This window comes from Xiphophorus maculatus, chromosome 8 (genome assembly GCF_002775205.1).
Source record: "Xiphophorus maculatus strain JP 163 A chromosome 8, X_maculatus-5.0-male, whole genome shotgun sequence".
NCBI classification, from domain to species: domain Eukaryota; kingdom Metazoa; phylum Chordata; class Actinopteri; order Cyprinodontiformes; family Poeciliidae; genus Xiphophorus; species Xiphophorus maculatus.
This window is the reverse complement of record NC_036450.1, coordinates 24,655,105-24,677,027: the sequence shown is the minus strand read 5'-3', so window position 1 is coordinate 24,677,027 and position 21,923 is coordinate 24,655,105. Positions and strand designations below refer to the sequence as shown.

The window sequence follows — 21,923 nt, the reverse complement described above, 5'->3', positions numbered from 1 at the left end:
GGATAACTTCTTACTGTGGCAGACCGTTGTGGTATATAATCAAACCACTTATCTGATTATAAAGATGTGGTTTATGAAATTAATCTCATGTAAAATAATCTTCATTGAAAGTAAATTGGAGTTATTTTACTTGACAATTAAGCATGAATCAAAACTTTACATCTAAATGCGCCAGAAAGAAAGTTTCACATATCTTAAGGTCCATGTAAATTTGAAGCTGATGTTTCAATATTTAATGTTTGGCTTGGATATAAAATCAGACATGATTAGTGTACGTCCTGTAAGTCAAAATGAAAAATGTACGCTGTTTTGTATCATTTCAAGTGTCTCGACTGTCATCCAAAGAGCACAAGTATCATTGCTTTTGTCATTTAAGTATATTGGTCAGCCCAAGGCCTTCAGCCTTATATATATATACAGTATATATATGGGTTTGCTGTATTTATACAGCTGTATTTATACAGCAAACCCATATATATAAATGGAATATGGATGTTATTCCATCGTGAAAATGTATCTCCTCACATTACAACTACATTTTGTATTTTACAATAGCCAAACACAAATTCTATTTGAAAATGTATGTAAATTACAGATACGTGACAAGGAATTTTATCCAGTTGCAACTCCCTTTCCTAGATCTACTATTCACTTGTTACACATGCTAAGTTTTATTTCAAATATGTAAAATAGGAGCGTGAAGCTAATGTCAATGCTCAAAAGTCTGAGCTTTCACTGCTCAATAAGGCAATATCTAAAATAGACAGGCAACAGCCATGACTGATCACTACCATATTTTTCTAGAAGAGATGAACAGATGACACAACAGTGGAAAAGATAAATATTTTTTCCTTGGAAACACACACACACACACACACACACATATATATATCTGATGTGGACTGGAGAACTGCATTCTGCAGAGGTAAAATGCTAATTTTGACACGAAGAATTACATTTTTATCTGCTTTGAAGAGCTTGTCTAATCATTAATTACTAAACAGATTGCCATACAAAAGCTTTCTTCAGCCCTTTAGTACTAAAGCACTAAAGCTGATTGGAAGAAACAGCTATCCCTCACATTGAGTTAGGTATTCAGTATTTTAGAATAAAATTCAACATATCCTCATTTCCTGCTAGGCGGCTGTGTTGACTGTGGACTTTAGGAAACTAAAATTTGACCCACAGTGCAGATGACATGGCAACCCAAATCATCACCGACCGTGGAAACGTCACGCTGCAGTCTTCTGTGGCCCCATTTTCTTCCAGACTCCGATTTCTACAAGGAAGAAAGCTATGACTGTGTTCTCTGACCACTGCTGCAAAAGTTCAACATTAGTACAAATTTATTAAAACCCGACAACAAGAATTTGCCATTTGCAAAATGAAAATGAACGTTCATAAAAATATCCGTTTTCTTTTTGTTCTTGGTGTTGTAATTGTCTTTAGAAAATGTGTAGCATCAAGTGGAAAACGGGTAAATGAAAGAAAAGGATAACCGTAGCAAATAAAATAATTATTACATATTAACTTAGGATCATACTCGGGTAAACTTACACAAATAGCGAGCGTTTTAAACATGGGGAAAACAAAGTCGGGACATTTCAGTGTATGTCAAAACACGTGCTCTGTAGTCAGACATGAAAACACGCTGGAAGCCAAACACTCAAACAGTTTTCTGTGTGAGAAGGCACCGTCAGTCACCACATCCACACCGCTCACCATGCTTTGCAATGGCAGTCGTCTCGCTTGAACGTCTTCACATTTTGTCACTTTACAACCACAGGCTTCAATTGATTTTTGGTAGGATTTTAAAAGGTGGACCAAAACAAAGTAAAGGCGGAGTGAATTAATGCAGGACTGAATAATAATTTTAAAAAACACCAATACCCCATTTCAAGTTTGGCACAGTCACATAGAAAGCCTGATAAAAAGGACAGCAGCCACAAGTAATAATAATAAAACAGTGTAGCAGCTAATAATGTAATAACAGACAACAATATAAAGTGTGTTAAAGTTTTTGCAACTTTAAGTAAAAACAATAAAGTCAACAGTGAGATAAGTTGTCAATTTAAGAACAATTTGAGTGAATTCTGTAATATCTTGCCAATATTGCAATGTTGGTACGTTTTTAGCATAGCACTCAAAAATAATAATTTGAAGCTGTAGTAACTAGCAATAATAATACAGTAAGTAACACACACACAGGACTGTATTTCTTGTTGGACTGTGTTAGAATTTAGGAAGAGAACAGTGGTCACATAACCCAAATGTGTTTCATAATGTTATATTGCTTATATGCTATTATACTATATCTGCATGAAGTTAGCGTGGTGACCATGGCGATTATGACTTTACATTGTCCAGGGTCCCTGCGACTCTTCAAGGACAGTGGGGGGGGGGATAGATGATGGATGAATATGTCTACAGCACGGTGGTGACTCCGTCATGGTATGGGGATTTATTTTTTTTCTGCATGGGCAGGGAAATGAGTCAATGTTGATGGGAAAAAGGATAGAAATCCAGACTTAAAACCTGTTAGAGGCTGAAAAACCTTGAGACTAGCAGAGGTTTACCTGCCAGCGAGACAACAACTGAAAAATACAGCTGGCACTGCAGTCAAATGGTTAAGATCAAAGCCTATTAATTTATTAGAATGTCCTAGTCGAAGTCCAGACCCAAATTAAATTTAAGAATGTGAAAATTCCAGTTTTTAGAAAGCAAAGCGTTAAAAAGGTACCACTAAAAGACTACAGAGTTGACTCAGGGGGCTAAAATGTGTCACCCTTTTCATTTCTTTATTGGGGAAAATTTTTGAAAATTATAACTTTTCTTCCCTCTAACAATTAGGCATTACTTAGTCTTTTACATACAATCCAAATAAAATGCAATTTGTGGTCCTAACATGACAAAATGTGAAAATATTCACAAAAGTCTTATTTGCAAGGCACTATACATCCTACATACACACACCCACACCCACAGACACACGCATGTAAAATCAAAGAGACCAGCGTGAAATGGTCCATTTTAGGTCCCACCTTCAGCAGGGACTAGTAGTAAATCTGTACTTTATTGAAAAAGGACAGCTTCTGTCAGTCTACACAGAAATGAACGCTCAGATGAGTCTGCTGCCTGAGAATTCATTGGGGGTAAATATCCAAACCTTTAACATTTAGAAGATGGAAAAAACTGTCCAGGCGAGAGAAACTTGTATCCGTTCCCAGAGGGAAGTTTGATGCCTCCTTTGTGGTTTGTTGGAAGACCAGATGATGGAGCAAGTGGAGGTTTGGGCTCCAGCTTGCGGTGCCCGTTGGGTCTGTCGTGGTCTTCCTGTCTGTCCGCGTGTTTCCTGCTAGACCCGTGTCTGGGCGAGAGGTTCAGCAAACCCAAAACGTCTTTCTGAACTGTACTCATTTTTTTGCTCCCGCCTCGGAGCGACGCCAAACGGCCGGGCGCCTCCTGTTTCTGGCCGACACCGGCCCAGAAGGTCTTCAAGTTGTGCATCGCCTGGACCTTGTTGTCCTGCTTTGACTGGCTGAGCTCCGAAGGGTTCGTCGGGCTGGACGCCGCCGAGATGGAGCCTCCGGAGGAGTAGGAAAGGGCTGGAGACGTGGCGCTGTCGGCCGGAGAGGGAGACGGCGATATGTGGCAGCTGTAAGGCGAGCCGGAGTATTTGGGTTTGTGTTGGGCCGGCTCGTCTGAGACGACGGGGGATTTCCTCTCCTTAGCGAGGAGAGATGAAGAAGGAGAAGAAGAGGCGGACGTGTTGATTTTCTGCAGCGATGACGAGCGGGACGGCGGTTTGGGAGGAGTTGGGGGAGGCCTGGAATCAGAGGGATGGGGTGAAAGGTGCTTATGGGCGGTAAAAGGGGACGACCCGGCCTTCAGACTAGCCCTGCTGGGAGGTCTGCTGAACGCACTTGTCTCGGACGGCTGGAACCCACGCGCCCCTCTGGTGGGTTTAAAGGTTGGGGTTGTGGGGGTAGACACAGACGGTTGCCTGGTGTGAGGGTCTTCTCGGCCCCCGGCTCCTCTCAGAGATGTCACTCTGGTGTTTGCTTTCTGCAGCGTCTCCACAGCTTGCATGTGGCTGTGGGTCTCCTCCAGGATCTTCTGGGCCAATTCGTGGGGATCCAGCTGTCCGGCGGGGCCCATCCTCTCTTCTTGGGATTTGACGGTGCTGTCCGTCTCGGTGCTCGACTGGTCAGACTCGGAGCTGCTAGCCTTCCCTTTAACTGTTCGTGTAGGCAATGAGCTACAGGAGATAAAGGAAATTGTCTTTAGCATGGAACATATTCGGACACCCAACCATCCTGGAACTGTGAAAATATAATTTCTCCCTGATAAGTAAATTAATAAGGATCAACCACATTTTCATGGTTCAGTTTCACTTGCTGCACCCATCCCAATAATCTGAAGTACATCAGAAAACTAAAGTTTACACAAGACCGCTGTCGGGAAACTGACGGTATTTATGGAAGGTGGTTGGGGAAAGTCTGCATGTGTAGACAGCACTGCATCACCATTTACACAAGGTCACCAAGAAACCTTGAATCTGCTGTAGTTGTCATGCCGAGGCATGACAACCTAGATACCTAGATACATGGTGATTTGATTTCTGTCTTTGAGATGCATTAGCTTTGACCCTTGACCTCGACCTCATCTTGGAGCCATGCGCTTCCAGACTCTGATCACTGGTGTTGTGTAAACAAGAGGCTGAATCACAAGATTCGTTGGCTGTAACAATTGTTACTGTTACTGCCAACAGTTGTTACAGTAACAACTTTTTGTTTGTTTTGTTTCACTCAAAACTGACTTTGTGAAAATGAATACTAAGGTTATGTTTACATAAGATCACTGTCTGATAACTGCGGGTATTTTCAGATGATGGTCGGCGAAAAGTTTAAGATTTGACAAAACCACCAAGTTGTTATGCCAGCCCACTAGATGGCGCTGTGATTTTAGCACGTGGTCAAATTGCACGTGGACTTTTAACTCTTCCGAGTGCACCTGGCCAGCTTATTTAAAAAACGGTAACCTGTCTCCGATAAACCAAGTGCTCGGGTGTATTGTGTGTATTCTGTGAGCTGTGCATACGTAAGTTTTCATAGTCAAGCGTACCACTTGCATTCATTTCTTATGACAATTTACTTCATTTCTCACAATCCAAATGGATGCTAGCAAATGTGACGAGCTACTTGGGCACCTAGTCCAGTTTCTTCTCCACCAGGGCAGCTACTCATGTTAAATCGAAACTCAGAGAAGAAGTACCAAAATTGCTTCACAGTGATGTAGAAGACTCATTGGCATTCACTGCAAACACTTGAAGGCAGCTGTTGCCACGAAGGGTGGAACAACTTGGTTTTAAAGTCAGAGGTCAGTTTGTAAAATAAATAACCCTAGATCAACGTTTTTGACTAAATTAATACTGAACTTACATTTTTTGGGTGACCTTGGAGCTTGGATGGTCCGGCAGCGCCAGCGGTGGAGCTTTGAGCGGGGACGTAGGTGTGCTGATGCTCCCCTTGGAGGAAACTATCAAAGTCTGGCCCACCGCAGACCCTCTGCCGGAACCACCTCTGCCCTGTCGGTGTCCCGCAGGGAGCGGCAGCGTGTCGCACTCCCTCCCCGCCCGCCCTAGCGGCTCGCTGCTTATAATGGAGAAGCCCTCGTACTCCTCGTCCTCTCCTCCTGCCGACGCTCCTCCGTGATTGGCCAGCCGGCCTCTTGCCAGGCGTTGCGAGGAGTAGTACAGGCCCTTTCCTCCACCCTGCTTCTCTGGCTCCTGTGGATGCGAGCGATGGCTGATGATGTCACTTCCCGCCGGCTCGGGCCGAGACAGGAAGCTGAGGGAGGAGGCGAGGGAGCTGAGGCTGTAGACGGAGATGGCATCGCAGGAGAGGTTGTCGGAGCAACCGGGGGGTAAGAAGGAGGGCTGAGGAGGGTAACAGCTGAGAGCGAGGGGCAAAGACTGAGGCTGGGAGGCCGACTGGGAGGACGACAGAGACTCTAAAGACGACGAACTGTCCATGCTCAGTCGCTTGGGAAGCTCCGTGGAGTCTTAATATGAAATAAAAAACAATAAATAGAGAAGTGTTATGTGAAAAAGTTCTAAATAATTTGATATAGAAACAAAGAGAATCATTCTCACCAAACAGGGCAAGAAGGGCCTGGAGGGCGAAATGCATGTTACGTCTGCTGGCCTGTTTTCCCGTCTTTAAGACGACTTCCTCCTGACCGACCTCGCACAGATCAAAACCTGCAAACACAAGACGCTTCACGATATCAGAGTCAGCGAATATGCTTAGCAGAAATTTATAAATTAAACTTTTTGTTTGTTTTTACAAACAACAACGACACTCTCCGTCAAGGTGAGGCCCTACAGATTTACTTTCTCTAGTAGCGCATTACAAGTTTCGCCATGGCTTTATTAGAAATCGCTTTGGGTTCATATCAAATTAAATGGGTATGGAGATGGAAAAGAAAGGGAAAAAGAAAGGAAAGGGCGAAAGGTGGGAAAAAGGTTTAAAAGGAAATAAGGAGATGGGAGTAGAGGAGAGAAAGAAGCATGAAGGAAACACGAGTCAATACACTACAAGTCTGCTTATAGACCCTCGGAGAGGGAGAAAACAAAATGGCAACTAACATTTGCATTTATGATAACAATTATAGGATCACTGAAAAGTACAAGTTACAATTTAATACAAGATGTATCTAGTGTCATCCGCACCTCAACATAAAGTGTATCTGGAAAACAGCTGAATCTAAACACAACAAAAACTTAACTTTACATTTTTCATACTTGAAATACTGTGCCTATCAACTGTGCTACGTTTGTGCTGCTTTTTTTTTTAACCCAGTTGATTAACAACAATTTATTTGTGACCTCTGGAAACATTTATTGACCCTTTTGAAATGATAACGGCACAAACATTTGACAACAATTTGGTTTGATCTGGAGAAGACGTGGGGGAACTTAAATGGTTGCATTGGTCTATTACATAAAGTTCCAATAAAGTACATTGAAACTTGTGATTCTAACCAACAGAAGCCATAATGGCCAGCGTTTGAATCCACTTGGAAACAGTAAATGCCACAGAATATGAATGATGGCAAGGAAGAAAACAGAGGTGAAGTTCAGTTTCCTGTAATGCCAGCTCACCCAGAGCAGCCAGGAACTCATGGCAGCCCGGCAGCCTCCATAGCTGAACGCTGATCGACACCTGGATGGGAACCAGGGGGAAGTCTTGCTCTTTGTCGCCGGACTGCAGCTGCACCAGGACCTGATGAAGCTTCAGACAGAAAGTGAGATGTAACAGGAAGCATGGATTGATTGATTGATTGATTGATTGATTTTTCTTTCTCCCACCACATTCCCTGAATGCCTTTCCTAACTCTGGCTTATTTCTATTTGGAAGCCTACACAGAGTCAATAGCATAAAATAAAACATCTCACTCTAAATCACATCAAATACACTTACCGTCACCACCATGCTTTTCACGGCCTTTGAGACGCAAGTGTAAGAGAAGAGGATACAGAACTTCAGCATTTTATGCTTCACACTCTGTCATGTATGTAAGCATTTATGGTATCAATGAATGAAAACTAGGATGCGGTTTGGTAGGAATGTCAGGATGACGAACAAGCAGAGAGTGATGCCTTAACTGTATGACCGATGTGTTTGACAGCTGGCTAAAAGGTGGAAATATGAGATGAACATGTCCGGATAGAAAAGATCCCAACACTGGGATGTTAGGATCAGGGGTGAAAGGTAATAATTTCACCACATTAAAAACAAACGTCTGCTGGATCTTCCATTTTCTCCCTCTCTGCTGTGCTGCAACTTTTTTTTTTATTATTTATGTTAGTTTGAAGAAGAAGACTCTGTATGCCTTTGTTTGAATTGAACATGATTTTCTGTGGGGTCAGTGGGAATATCAGCATTTTTCAGGGAGGGCTACGGTCCCCCGTCGACCCCCTGCCGGGAGCGCCGCTGAGTAGTGAATTTAAATTTAAAATTCATTTTGAATTGGAGTCAATGGAACATGGAAATGTTGAAGGGACACCCGGCCAATGAAATTCTGCAACATGCATCAACATAGTCAAAGTTACGCAAATATTCAACATGTTAAAACAACAGCAAAAATATATGCAGAGATCGAAAAAATGTTGCACTTAGCTTTGCAAACACAGACACATTCCAGACACAGAGTCATACAGAAAGAAGTGTTCTGAAGTAATTATAATGTTTTTTAATTTTTTTTATTTAATGAGTAAATGTTTTTTAATTTATTTGTTTGGAATCTAAACTGAAATACATATTTGATTTATTGCTCAATTGTGTTTCAAATCCACAAATTCTCTTAATAATCTATACCAACAAACTTTTAAAACCGCCAGGACAGGAAAATGTAGTAGAACAGATTTCCTTTGAGAACTTTCATCAACATAATCCTGTTGGATTTTCTAGCTGGGAAAACAGATTTTTTTTTTTTTTTACTTTGAAAAACTATTAAAAATCAATTTTTCCTTCAATCAAACGCCACGTGAAGATGTGTGCAGCCGCTGCTGTACCTTGTGAATGAGCTGTTCTCCTGCTTCAGATGTTGTGACCAGCTTACACAGAGCCTGCAGAGCCGGAGGAGTCAGACCTGCAGGGAAACATATGAGCTTTAACAGGAACACTGTAGATTTAATACTGGCTTAAATCTGAGTCAGCGGACTCACTGACTCAAAATCTGCATCGTTTCTGGAGCCTTTATGCTTTTTGATCAAATGTCTGAACATGAGGAGTTCACAACTAGTTATTTAAAAAAACCATCAAATACATTTAGCATACGATTTTCCAAGGTTTTAGGCCAGGGGTGTCAGATGGGGTGTTTTGTGCCAATTCAAGAATGGCACAAAACTGTCTCACCAAATCCACAGGAGGTTGAAGAAGATGGGAGATTTTTATTCTTAATGGAGGTAAAAATATTCCTGATAAATTAAAAACTACCAATGATTTTACTTTTTTTTTATTTCACAGTAAATAAAACCCCAACTATACCAGGACTTTTACTCAGAAGCCGATTCTGCTGCTCTTAGATCTGCTTTAAATGAATGAATAAACTCCCACAGCAAGCGCTTTATAAGAAACATTGACACAAATCCTGGTCTGATTGCTAAGAACAGACTAAATGCTTTGTTTTGGTATATTTTTCAAGCGATTCCATTCTTTCACTAACGCAAACACGCAAAATCCTTTTTAAGTTTCTCATATACAACAATTTACACAGAACTTTATTAGTTTAATTAAAATATTTCATATTAAGCTAATTGTTAAGTAGGTATTCCCCAAATGAACAAAATCTTACCAAGTAATTTTGGAATAGTTTCTAGTGCAAAAATCTCACCACACTTGAAATAAGACAAACTAACTTAAAAGTAACTTTGTAGCAAAAGATAGAGGCTTATAGTCAATAATTCCTCAATATTCATGAAAAAGTTCAAATTTCACTGGAAGATAAATTAACTTGAAAAATGAAAAATGTCTTGGTACAAGTGGAATATTGACAACAGCTGTGTTACCGAGCAGAGACTGCAGCGTGGTGCTGCACTGTTGCAGACGATCTCCGGGGTCAGAGGTCGGGAAGAACACGGCCGCCGGGAGTCCGCCACCGCAAACGGAGACCTCCAGCCGGAAGCCCACGGCGGACAGGAGGGCCTGCCACCCGGGAACGCCGCCGACCTTAACGGGCGGAGAGGGAGACATGAGGGGAGGAGCGGCAGAGCGGGGGCACAGCCTGGCATTTACAGACACACACACACACCCGCACGCACCCCCCCCCCACACACACACACACACACCTTGTTCTCCACGCTTTGCTGCGACGTGTACATGGGGTTGCAGTGACCGCTCTGGATGCGCTGCAACGACTTTTCTACCTGAGGAAATTAGTAACAAAACAACAATGTCTGCCTTAAGATTGGCTAAATTAGACATGTGTAGAGCCATAAATGTTTAAAAAAAACAAACAAAAAACTTAAAAATGGCCTACTTCAGGAAATTTGCTGTCATACTTTTTGAGAAATTCATTAAATTTCTCTTTGTGGATTTCAAAATGAGGAAAAACATAAAACATTAGCAGGAAACAAGATGAATACGTCTCCTGTGGGATGTCGAAATTAATGGAAAATGAAAATAAAAATAAAATTTGAGTCTAATTTCTTCATTGCCTGTTTGCTTTGTAATTTTGTTTTTCTTTACACAAATCAGGGTCCTTTTTGTAAATGAGATGATGAATCTCAATGAGATCATTTGTATAAATAAAGGCAAAAAAATATTTGTAAAAAATATATAAAGTAATTATGAAAATTTGGGTTGATATCGATACCCAATATTAATACTGCTGCTATGGTCGATAATTGAAATCGATATTATACATTTATTTCACTACTGCTTCAACACCTTTGGGGGAAAAAGAAAATGACTAAAAAACAACCAGAAAGACAGCAACAAGTTAAAAAAATATATATCAGTTCTTTATATCAGCCCAGACTTATTTATCAATATGTTAACAAATCATTAATATTGGCCAATATGGGCACATATTGGTATTGGCCATGTATATTGTGCATCCTTAAAATAAAAAAGACATAGTTTCCAAATTGCAAATATAAAAAAAAAAAGATCAAATAAAACCAGTGGTTATTGTAGTGCAATTCTGTCATGACAAAATTGCTGAAACCAGCGATTCTTATTAAATTTATGTTTGAAAAACGACTTAAGTGTTAAAATAATAATCTGCCAATATTTGCTTGCTAATCTACCGGTGACAATCCAGTCTGTCTGGGTGTTATTATTTAATGCCACTGCTGCTTTTACTGACTTTTTTTCTGTCTTTAGGGGTTTTCGTTTTTGCACACTTCAGTTAAAACAAACATCTCCAGCTACAGACGTGTAACGGCAGCTCACCAGGTGCAGCAGCACCCTGAGGGCGTCCCTGGCTTTCTCTGGGTACTGCAGGATCTCTGCCAGGGCCTGTCCCACCAGCGACATGGGGCTGTTCAGCTTCACATCGCTGCCTATCAGCAGGTAACCTGGAGGAAGACGCGCAGCAGGGCGGCAGAGATAAATCATCAAGAACCAGTTTGGAACGCCGAAACAAAACGACGTCTGCCTTCAGGATCCGAGGGACACAAACGCATTTCTGACAGAAACATTACAAAACGAAAATCTGCACATTACAGAGGAACAATCCAGGTCAGCTTCAAAAACGCCGTTCAACCTCCACACACGTAGTTCCTTCAGCTCCTAGCGCTCCATGGTAAACGCTTGCTGTCTCTAAATGCAAATATATATACAGTACAGACCAAAAGTTTGGACACACCTTTTAATCCAATGAGTTTCCTTTATTTTCATGACTATTGACATTGTAGATTCACACTGAAGGCATCAAAACTATGAATAACAACATGTGGAAATATGCACTAAACAAAAAAGTGTAAAACTGAAAATAGCCCTTATATTCTAGTTTCTTCAAAGTAGCAACCTTTTGCTGTGATTACTGCTTTGCACACTCTGCATTTTCTTGATGAGCTTCAAGAGGTCGTCACCTGAAATGGTTTTCACTTCATAGGTCAACCTGCCCTGTCAGGTTAATAAGTGGGATTTCTTGCCTTATAAATAGTCATGAAAATAAAGAAAACCCATTGAATTAGAAAGGTGTGTCCAAACTTTTGGTCTGTACTGTATATATATAAATAATTGTATTTTGGCTGTCAAATTGATGCAAAATGAAACACTGATAGTTAGACATAACTGTACATAACACTAGCCTTATTAAAAGTTTCAGTCTCAAGTGTGTATGGCATTTTGTGATGATACCAATGTTAATCAGGGCTTTGAAAGTGAATTACAACATGAACAACATTAAAGCTTTTAATTGAGTTTACTGCATGGTCTGTAATTAATTAATTAAAACTACATCAACAAAATAAGCAACATTTTCAATTATAAAATTATTGAATAACTACATATATGAGCTCAACTACATAAACATGTATTGCTTTTACTCTGTAATTTAGACACAATTTTTAGCTCCAAATTGAAGATTTAGTTAGCAAACTAAATATCTCATTGGAAGCTAACTAGTTAGTTTGAAGATAAATGTTTAGTCTCAATAACATATTAAAAACAATACATATTTTTGTTGCAAGCTAACGATCTTGCTTGGAGGTTCAAATTAAATATGTAGCAAGTTAAGTATTTCATTTGAAAGTAAATATTTAGTCTTTTGTCAAAATAACATTAAAAATAATAGATATCTTGAATATATATTTAGAGAGCTAAATATTTATTCTGAAGCTAAACATTTAGCTCTAAAATAAATATTTAGCCCAGTACAAATAATATTCATACATAATAAATATTATTAGTATTTAGCTTAATATATAACTTATCTGCAAATTCATACAAAAGCTGAGTCTTAAGAACCTCTATTCAGTCACTGTTGCTGTAGATACAATTTAGTTTTGAAGTTAAATATTAAGCTTGAAACTGTGAAACGGTGAAAATATGACTTTGAAACATGAACTCCCATTTTTTTCCTCTTATGACTAAATAACTCAAATTACTGATGTCAAATTTTGACTGTAACTTTAAAAAAAATGTCGCCCTTTATGTAATTGTGTCTCCACGAGAAACTCGGTTCACCTTAACAAACTGATCAAGTTTACATTTGCACGGCTAATACGAAGCCAGCTTGGAAGAAAACCTGCACACAGAACAGCGGCTGACTTGAGATCGTTTTATGTTTTATCCTTTCAGCTCACCAGCCCAGTTGGAGGGGTGTGAGAAGTGCTTGCTGCTCTGCAGGTTCCTCATGGCCTCCGTCAGGGCCACGCTGGCTTTGCTGCCGTTTAGCAGCGCCGTGTAGAACGTGTGCATGAAGAGCTTGGAAGCAGCGACCGGCACCGGCCACAGAGACACGCACACACACTGGACGCCCGCAGCCAAGAAGGCCCGGGTCAGACCCACCACTCCGTCGGCCGTCACTCTACAGCTGGACTCCGGGTACGACCTGAAACAACAAACGAATCAGACGTCATTTAAATGCATCTGCAGAGGTGGGTAGGTTGTCCCAAAAATCAAGTAAGAGTAGAAATGCTTCATAATAAAATTACTGAGGTAGAACATACACGTACAGCATAGTAAACATACTCCTAAAAGTAACTTTTTTTTCTTCTAAAAAGTTACTCAAGTAAATGTAACTGAGTGAATGTAACTAGTTACTATCAAACATGAATACCTCAGAACCACCAGCTTGACCGAGAGGCACAGGTCCAGGATGTCGGCGGCAGTGAGCAGGAAGTCGTGGAGCGGCGCGCTGTCGCACACGCTCTCCACTCCGCAAACACTCTCCCCGTCCTCGCTTCTTTCTTCCGGTCCTCGGAGTCTCTCTGGGCTGCTGTGACTCCTGGGAAACAAACGCTCGAGCTTCCTCTCCTGGTCCGCGCCGTCCGCTAACGCCGCCGTCCCGCGCAGAGAGTTCTCCTGCGGCCCGTCCCCGGTGCTGCGCTCGTGGTTGGGGGACAGGACGATGGCGGCGAGCTTCCAGGACGTGTGGGTCGCAAAGTGAACGCACTCGGCCTGATTCAGTGCCGCTAAGACGCGCTCCTTGGTGGCGTTTGCCCCGGTCAGGGGGTGACAGCCCAGCTGCTCACCCAAAGACAATGCCTCGTCTTGGGCCGAGGGTAAAGGCCCCCACAGCCAGCGGTCCATGACGCTGGGAGGCAGGTGAGGGGCCCCGACCACGGCGGCCACCGAGCCTCCATCCGGACACAGCAGGAGACCGCTGGGGCGAGGCTGAGGCTGTAGGCAGAACACACAAACAATTACGCTTACTGTTAATGTTTTTTGTCTTGTAACAAAAAGGCGACGTCAGAAGACGAATCGCCTAAATAACAAAAGGGAATGATAAATATTCCAAAAATGTACACAAAAGTTTTAAAGTGGGCGACAAAAGAATGCGGTTCGGCTGCCTGTCATGTCAGCACATTACAGAACTCTGGCGCACAGTAGCCGTGTTTCCATAACACGTGTGTCGATATTCCGCTAACGTCGAAAAAGCACAATTTCACTATTGCTGTGTTTTCGTTAAATATGAAACAATTAAAGTCACATGTAAATGAGTTTGTTCACACTATAAGTCATTAAGAATCATGCCGCAGCATCATTATCCGACCACTTCCTGTCGCCTTCTTTGTCATTTAGGCCAGTAGTGACATCTGGTTGTCGATCGTGTGACTTGTGTGATGCAAAAAAAAAAAAAGTGGTTCAATTGCAGTTCTGCTAAATACACTATTTCCAATATGACCACAAAACCCACTTCATCCTAGCGCAAATTCCTATTATTGAAAAATATTATTCTTTCTTGAAATTTCCATGAAGCAAATATATTTTCATAATCCCAGTTTGTGGTCAATGAAAACGCAGCTAATGTGTCTAAAGAGATATTTAAAGGCATGTAAGCCAATCAGAATCAAGCTGGGCAATCAGTCCCACAAAGCAGACATCTGACGTCAACAAGCATAAGCGATGACAAACAACAACAATACACAATACTCTATACACAGTGTTCCAAATTATTATGCAAGTGATATTTTCTCAGATTTTGCATGGTCAATGCATTTAAGAAAAATGATGGTCAGTATAATTTTCAAGTCATGAACTATTACAGTATAAATCAAATTTTACTGAACAAAGCTCCCCATGAGAACAGGATTTTTTTTTTCAAAAATAAAAAACTCAAAATGAAATGTTCCAAATTATTATGCTCAGCAGATTTTCTAAACATTTTATGGATTATAAAGAACTGCATTCGGTCATTCTTTGAATGTGCAGCATTAAGTGGTCACATGTACAAAAACCAAAAGCTGTTTCAATCAAAAACATCATAACAGGCCAAGTTACATGTTAACATGGGACCTTCTTTGATATCACAGCACAATTCTTGATCCATTGAACTTGTGAGTTTGTGGAAAGTTTCTGCTTGAATTTCTCTGCAGGATGTCAGAAAATCTTCCCAGAGCTGCTGGTTTGATATGAACTGCTTTCCACCCTCAGATCTTCTGCTTGAGGAAACTCCAAAGGTTCTCAATAGGGTTGAGGTCAGAGGTCACACCATGAGTTTCTCCCCTTTTATGCCCATAGCAGCCAATGACACAGTGATATTCCTTGCAGCATTTATTGTCATGCATGAAGATGATTTTGCTACTGAAGGTTCGGCTCTTTCTTTTGAACCATGAAAGAAAGTGATCAGTCAGAAAGTCCAGATACTTTGCTGAGGTCATTTTCACACCTTCAGGACTCTGAAGGGTCAACCAATGATTCTCTCCTCATGAATTCAGCCCACAGCATGACTCCACCACCTCCTTGCTGACGTCACAGCCATGTTGGGATGTGGTGGCCGTCCACCACCGATCCACTACTGCGTCCATCTGGACCATCCAGGGTTGCACAGCAGTCATCAGTGAGCAAGTCTGAAAATTAATCTTCTGGGCCCACTGGACCGTTTCTGCTTGTGAGCTCTGGTTAGGGGCCCAATAGTAGGTTGATGCACCGCAAGCCTCTGGAGGATCCTCCACCTTCAGGTTCCAGAGGCTCCAGCAGCTACAAATAACTATTTGCTGCTTTGTAAAGGAATTTTAACAGCTGCTCTCTTAATCTGATGAATTTGTCTAACAGAAACCTTCCTCATTCTGCCTTTATCTGTACAAACCCATCTTTGTTCTCAATCAGCCACAAATCTCTTCACAGTACCATAACGCTTCAGATTTTGTTAAATATCTAATGTTTTCATATCTTGTCATACGGCACCACACTATCTGATGATTTTCATCAGCAGAGATTCTTTCTCTTTTCCATATTGCTTGAAACCTGTGGCCTGCTTAATAATGTGGAACATCCTTCTTAAGTAGATTTCCTTTAATTGAGCTCACCAGACAAACTAATCAACCAGCTCTCTGAAATTAATTAGAGTGATTCAAAGAGCCCTGACACACAATACCATCTAGAAATTTAATAGCACAACAAAAAATTCAATCTTTAATCCAGTTTGCATAATAATTTGGAACACGGGGTAAAATTAAAGAACACATTAATGTGTTGAAATGCGTTCTTATATTCACCACTTTAAAACTTTCCTGTATATTTTTGGACTGCAGGTTATTCACATTTTTTGGAATTCTTCAAAACTGACCACCCATTGCCCCCCCTTGTTTTTTTACGTAGGAGTTGTGCACTCTACTGCCCTCCTCAGAATGAAGGGCCTACCTTGCTTGTAGCCTGCAGGCTGGCCAGAGACGGTACAGAAATGATGTTAAACCTTTCATACAGGTACTCATTGGAGGAGCTGCCTTTGAGCAAGGCAAAGGGAATCAGGTACAATTCTCCCTCCAGAACTACCACAAGCTGCCTGTTCCTGCCAACAGGTCCACTGCTGTGCATCAGACCCTGCAGCAGAAACATTAAAGATATAAAAAAACAAAAACATGAAAGCTCAACATTCAAATGACAGAAAAAGGAGCCGTGTCACAAACACACACACACGCACCCCTTCCATTGGAGCGATGAGTAAGTCGTAGAGGGCTCGTAGAGGAGGTTTGCCAACGTTAGACGGTCGGCAAACAGGAGATAAGCCGTCCTTCACTGGAGACACGGTGGCGCTGTAAAGGCTCGTCATGCTCCGACAGCTCCTGTTGGAGGGCATTTACATAAAACATGGAATATATGGATCTAACAGGATTAGAAATACGCTTTCATTGAGAGTTAGTGTTCAGACTGATGGGTCTATGAAGGTTTTGCAGGAATTACACCCAGCAGCTCTCTGTGTTGGAGTAGATACTTCATTTTCACTTTAAGGAAAATAATAAGGGATAAATCAGCCCAGATTTCCTTCACTTTGGGCGATGAAACTGACCTTATCCAGCAACAGTAACCCCACTGTTGCCAACTTAGCAACTGTGTTGCTATATTTAGCAACTTATAAGACAAAACAAAAAGTTTGTATTGACCAAAATTGGAATCCGCAGGTCAGGCTTTTAAAGGATCGGTGATCGGCCAGAAAACTGAAATCGGTGCGCCGCTAAAGATAACATATTAAAAGGTTTCCAAGCATGGTGTACTCAATAACAACAACAAAAGGTACAAGTTATTACCCAGGAGTATTAAGACCAGTTTGGATAAAAATTAAAAAATTCTCCCTTAAAAAGGATTTTTTTTTTTTTGTTACAAATATTTCAGATTGTGCTACAAATTTTAGTGCTCAATATTGAAAGGTTTTTATTGCAAATAAACAAAAGTACCAAAATTAAAAATGAGAAAAAATAAAGTAGTACTGTTACAGATTTTAATATCAGAAAAGGAGAACCTGACTGAAACCTGAAAGTGGTTTGTGCCAGAGGATTTTATGTGCTTAGGAGAAAGAAGCCGTCCAAGCTTAGTAAGTGTTTCCTTTATTAACCCATAAATTAACTAGTTCCCACATGTTTTGCTGTGGGTTTGATTTCTGCCTGACCTGTGGAATCAACAAATCTGTTCATTACAACCCTGGTGAAAATTAATATACTAAGTATGTTACATTTTAACATACTTGAGCATACGTTAAGTCAGACTAATCATGACTTTACTTCAAGTTCACTTAGGATTAGTTAACTTAAAGTGTGACATTTTGGAATAACAAATTTTGTGCTTAGTGTACTTTAATAGTATTTAAATTGTATTAAAGCACAAATTAAAGTGTACTTCAACGTACATTTTTTGGACAACTTAAGTTACACTTACTATATATTGTTCTTTATGTAATATAAAGGCACCTTAAAAGGCATACTTTATTAGCCTAAAGTTTACACTGAGATGTCATTTAACATACTGAAATTAATAATTTAAAGTAAGCGTTAAGTGAATTTAAAAAAATTATATTTTGAGCATATATTTTAAAATATACACAAAATATCTTTGACAGATATTTTAAATATACACTTGAGGAAGTGTATATTTACTCTTGGGCAAATACATATTTTGTTCAATTATAGTATACTTTAATTTAATATATTTCTTAAAAGTATATTTTGGTACAATTATATTTAAGTGTGTTTAAAGTTATAATGTCAAAATTGGTACAAGCATACTTTTAGTATACGTCGTATATATTTATAGGTTGTACACTTAATACTTAGCATACTTAAAATGTACTTACACGAATGTAAGTATGTTTGAAATATACTAAAGTATTTTTATTTTTTCCCACTAGGAAACATAAAATGCCTAAATGTAATCTTGCTGGAGTTACTGCATGCGAGTGACAAGCTGTTGTTAAAAGCTGAAGTGGAACCTGTTGAAGCGGTTGTTTCTGGACACCATGCGCAGGTAGCCGGTTGGATCGGCGGCGGCGGCCAGATTGTTGTTCAGCTCCTCAAACTGTTGCTCCAGCAGATCTCCAGCTTCACTCTCCGTCTCACTGCCGGAGCACACTCTGGAAACACAGATTCGGACTCGGTGGTAAGCGGTCGGGTTGACTTCTTTCTTTTTGAAAGCTCTTCCTCATCAGACCTGAAGTGAATTTTGAAATCTCTGAGCTGCAGAGGGTTAGGGGTTAGGGTTAACCCTAACCCTAAAGTACAGCAATACTTGCCAACACGGTGCCCGACACTAGGGGGCGCCCACTCCCCACTGAATAAACATAATTAGTCGATGCACACCTTATTTGGGGTGAAACCAGAGTTGGGAAGTAACTAGTTATATTTACTCAGTTACAGTTACTTGAGGACCTTATTGGGAAAAAAATACTTTTAGGAGTACTTCTTGTACTTCTTACTTTTACTTCAGTAACTTTATTATGAAGTATTTCTACTCTCACTTCAGTAAAATTTTTGAATTTTCTACCCACAACATGTTTTTAACCAAAAACTCACCAAAGTTTCATAAATCTTTTTATCAAAAGAAATTGATTTGGAATTCTTTTGCCTGATTGTGTTATTTTTTTGTTACTTATATGAATTATCATCATTTTGGTCCTTAAAATACAAAACCTTCCACTTAACTTTATATTTTGGTCCATCTGATGATCTCATTTTTAAATATTAAATGATTGATAATTTGATCAGTTATTCAGTACTTGAGAAGAGTTTTTACCAAATACTATTTTACTCTTTCTTGAGTCATTTCTTGAATGAATACTTTTCACTTTTACTTGAGTAAAAAATACGTTGAAGGAGTTCTACTCTTGAGTACAATCTTACTCTGCCCACTTCTGGCTGTAACTCCTCCCCCCGGCCCCCCGAGGTCATGCCGCCCTGGGCAGGAAGTCACATCAGCAAATCATCTGAATCCATTTTCACAGGAATCGATTTATGGAGCAAAAGTTCTGATCTCTGATTGATCTGTCGCTGCGTCAGCCTCTCTACCTGCTGTGATGGCTGTCCACTCCCAGAGCCTCTCTGGCGTTGCAGATGTACTGATCCAGAGACACGGGGCCTCCGCCGTGCGGGCTCCCACCGCCATCCTGGAACTCAGAGGCCTCAGGCCCCGCCTCTCCCAGGTACGCCTCGTTGAACTTCACGATGCCTGTGGCAGGGTTCAGGAAGGACACGCGACAAGTTTGAGAGGTTTGTTTACCTGACATGAGCGACATGAAACAGAGCTAGGGAGTTCATGTTTTTGCACCAGACTAGGGGTTCCCGACCTTTATCATGCTGTGGCCCCCAAACGGCTTCAGCTTCTGGCTGGGGAAACACTTAACCAACACACAGACCATGCTACACAATGTGTCAAGAAACATAGAATTTTACCCTCACTTTTCAGTGGTCGTTAAATTATTACATGTGGTGGAGCATTTTATCAGGTAATATGTTATGATTTTATGAATTCAATGTTAAACATATTACCAGATAAAACATTTCCACCACAATCCTACGGAGCTAAATTGGGGCCATAAAGTTTGTTCAGAGGAAAAAAAGTTTGAAATTGAAAAACCGTTTTACTTTCAAATCTTTTCTTCAGTTTCACTATTTTTTCATTTGAACAAACTTTTTGTTTGCCCAAAACAAAAAGTATGTAATATTCTTATATTACTCCCACCAAATTGTATTCTTCACAGCAGGGCTCCTGGACGGTTCCTTTGGTCTTTTTCTTATCGGAAACGTTTCTATTTCTAACTTGGCGAGCAAAACAACTTCATAAATTTGACCGACAGCCAAGTCGGGCGTGGCAAACAACGTTTTACTGAATTTCCCTTCTGCGGAAACAGGCTGTTTGTTTGTTTTGTTTCCATCTTCCATCTCCATCTTCAATGTGTTATTTATTTATTTTTTTACCCCTCCAGGGGGTCTTTTGTGGGCTCTAGTGTCCCTTAAACGACAGTAGACGGACAGGAAACGGGGAAGGAGAGGGGGGAAGACATGCGGCAAATGTCGTCGGGTCAGGCAGTCGAACCCGCGACGGCCGCGTTGAGGACTCAAGGCCTCCAAATACGGGTCGCGCTAACCGCTACGCCACCACGGCACGCCCTTCAATGTGTTATTTTAACTAATATTTTATTATAACAACTGAAAAAAATTATTATATTTGCTTAAAAAGGTTTATTTATGATTAAAAATTTTTTTAAAAGATTTAAAAATAAAATTTTAACAACACTGTATTAGATGATGCCATTAAAATCCTGATGTTTTGTTTCTTCGGTGGAAAATATGATCAAATGCCACACGACTAATCTGAATAAGGTTGTTGTTTTAACTGTCGGCACAATCAAAATGTGAAGATCTTACAAGCAAAGATAGACTTGCAACATATCATTGATCCAGCGATTCGATGGAGTCAGGATAATGTGATAGAGCCGGTTTTGTGTGGACTCAGCTGCGTACCTGTGCCTGGAGATATGAGCCAGCTGTAGAGAAAGCCTCCAGCCAGCGAATAGTAGAGGATCAGCGCCTTCTGACTGTTGACCGTCTCCAGGATGTTCTCCACGGTGACCGGGGTGTAAGGGTCGGCGCCGGACGCTTGCCTGCTTCCTCTCTGGCGTTCCACCAGCAAATCGGCGAACGCTCGAGTGCGCCCCCGCTCGGCTATGGCCAGAGCCTCGTTGTGCCGCCCTGGAAGAACGGACCAGCGCATGAAGATGGATCAAATGAGCTTTGGTGCAAGTTATGTTTCATATTTGAAAATAATAATAATAATAATAATAAGCCAGAGAAGGGTAAAACATTTCACCTAGGCTGACGAGGACTCTCTGGAGAGCCTGGTACGAGCTGGTTTGCAGATCAAACAAGGACAGCTTGTAATCCAGGTTGTGTTGCGTCTCATGGCGGATTGTCTCGAACAACGCAGAAGCTCTGTACAGCTGAAACGAAACAAATCGATCCAACAATCAGACGACATGTACAAACCTCCCACTGAAAACTTCACATTTGGAACTTAATTCACATGCTGTTCTTTCACATTCATTATATTGTCTTTTTTTGTGTGTGTGTAAAAATATTTCAAGCAGAACTTACTGATCTCAAATGGTTAAAACCTCAGTATCCCTGCAGTTACAATGCTAACCACTGGGTGGTGCCAGCACACAGCCTGGCTGATTTGCAACGACTCTGAATCTGACAAGAAAGTCTTCATAAACTCAGAAATGCAGCAACTAGAAATCAGTGAGGAAAACAAGCATCAGAATAAAAAGTGCTGAACTGTGCGGCTGATCGGTACTGGATGAGTATTTGAAACTTTACTGTTACTCTTTTTTTGATCATTAGCTACTTAAAGAACCAGCTATATTTCATGAAGTATGAGAGAAAAATGCCCAGATAACTTACACTGGGTTCTGTTTATGTCTGAACCTGAATCAAGGAAGGACTAAAAACTGCGCTCTAGTTATAAGAAAGAAAAACA

The 21,923-nt window shown here is 40.7% G+C and overlaps 1 protein-coding gene across 3 annotated transcripts in view; it reads right to left on the bottom strand.

Moving 5' to 3' along the window:
• Positions 1-1,328: 1,328 nt before the first annotated feature.
• Positions 1,329-21,923, bottom strand: part of LOC102236192 (tetratricopeptide repeat protein 28-like) — a 115,198-nt gene continuing 94,603 nt past the window's right edge. For 2 of the 3 annotated variants that reach the window (XM_014473687.2, XM_023338512.1), the window contains 17 exons: positions 21,255-21,384; positions 20,909-21,136; positions 19,454-19,613; positions 18,382-18,522; positions 16,603-16,744; positions 16,323-16,502; positions 13,297-13,859; positions 12,821-13,068; positions 10,962-11,086; positions 9,854-9,931; positions 9,575-9,734; positions 8,579-8,655; positions 7,485-7,508; positions 7,166-7,295; positions 6,155-6,262; positions 5,442-6,063; positions 1,329-4,258 (listed from right to left, as the gene is read on the bottom strand). In XM_014473687.2, coding sequence (XP_014329173.1) covers positions 3,169-4,258; positions 5,442-6,063; positions 6,155-6,262; positions 7,166-7,295; positions 7,485-7,508; positions 8,579-8,655; positions 9,575-9,734; positions 9,854-9,931; positions 10,962-11,086; positions 12,821-13,068; positions 13,297-13,859; positions 16,323-16,502; positions 16,603-16,744; positions 18,382-18,522; positions 19,454-19,613; positions 20,909-21,136; positions 21,255-21,384 — 4,206 coding nt within the window. In that variant the 3' untranslated portion in view covers positions 1,329-3,168. The remainder of the gene's footprint in view (positions 4,259-5,441; positions 6,064-6,154; positions 6,263-7,165; positions 7,296-7,484; positions 7,509-8,578; positions 8,656-9,574; positions 9,735-9,853; positions 9,932-10,961; positions 11,087-12,820; positions 13,069-13,296; positions 13,860-16,322; positions 16,503-16,602; positions 16,745-18,381; positions 18,523-19,453; positions 19,614-20,908; positions 21,137-21,254; positions 21,385-21,923) is intronic. The other variant, XM_023338511.1, reaches the window with a different exon arrangement.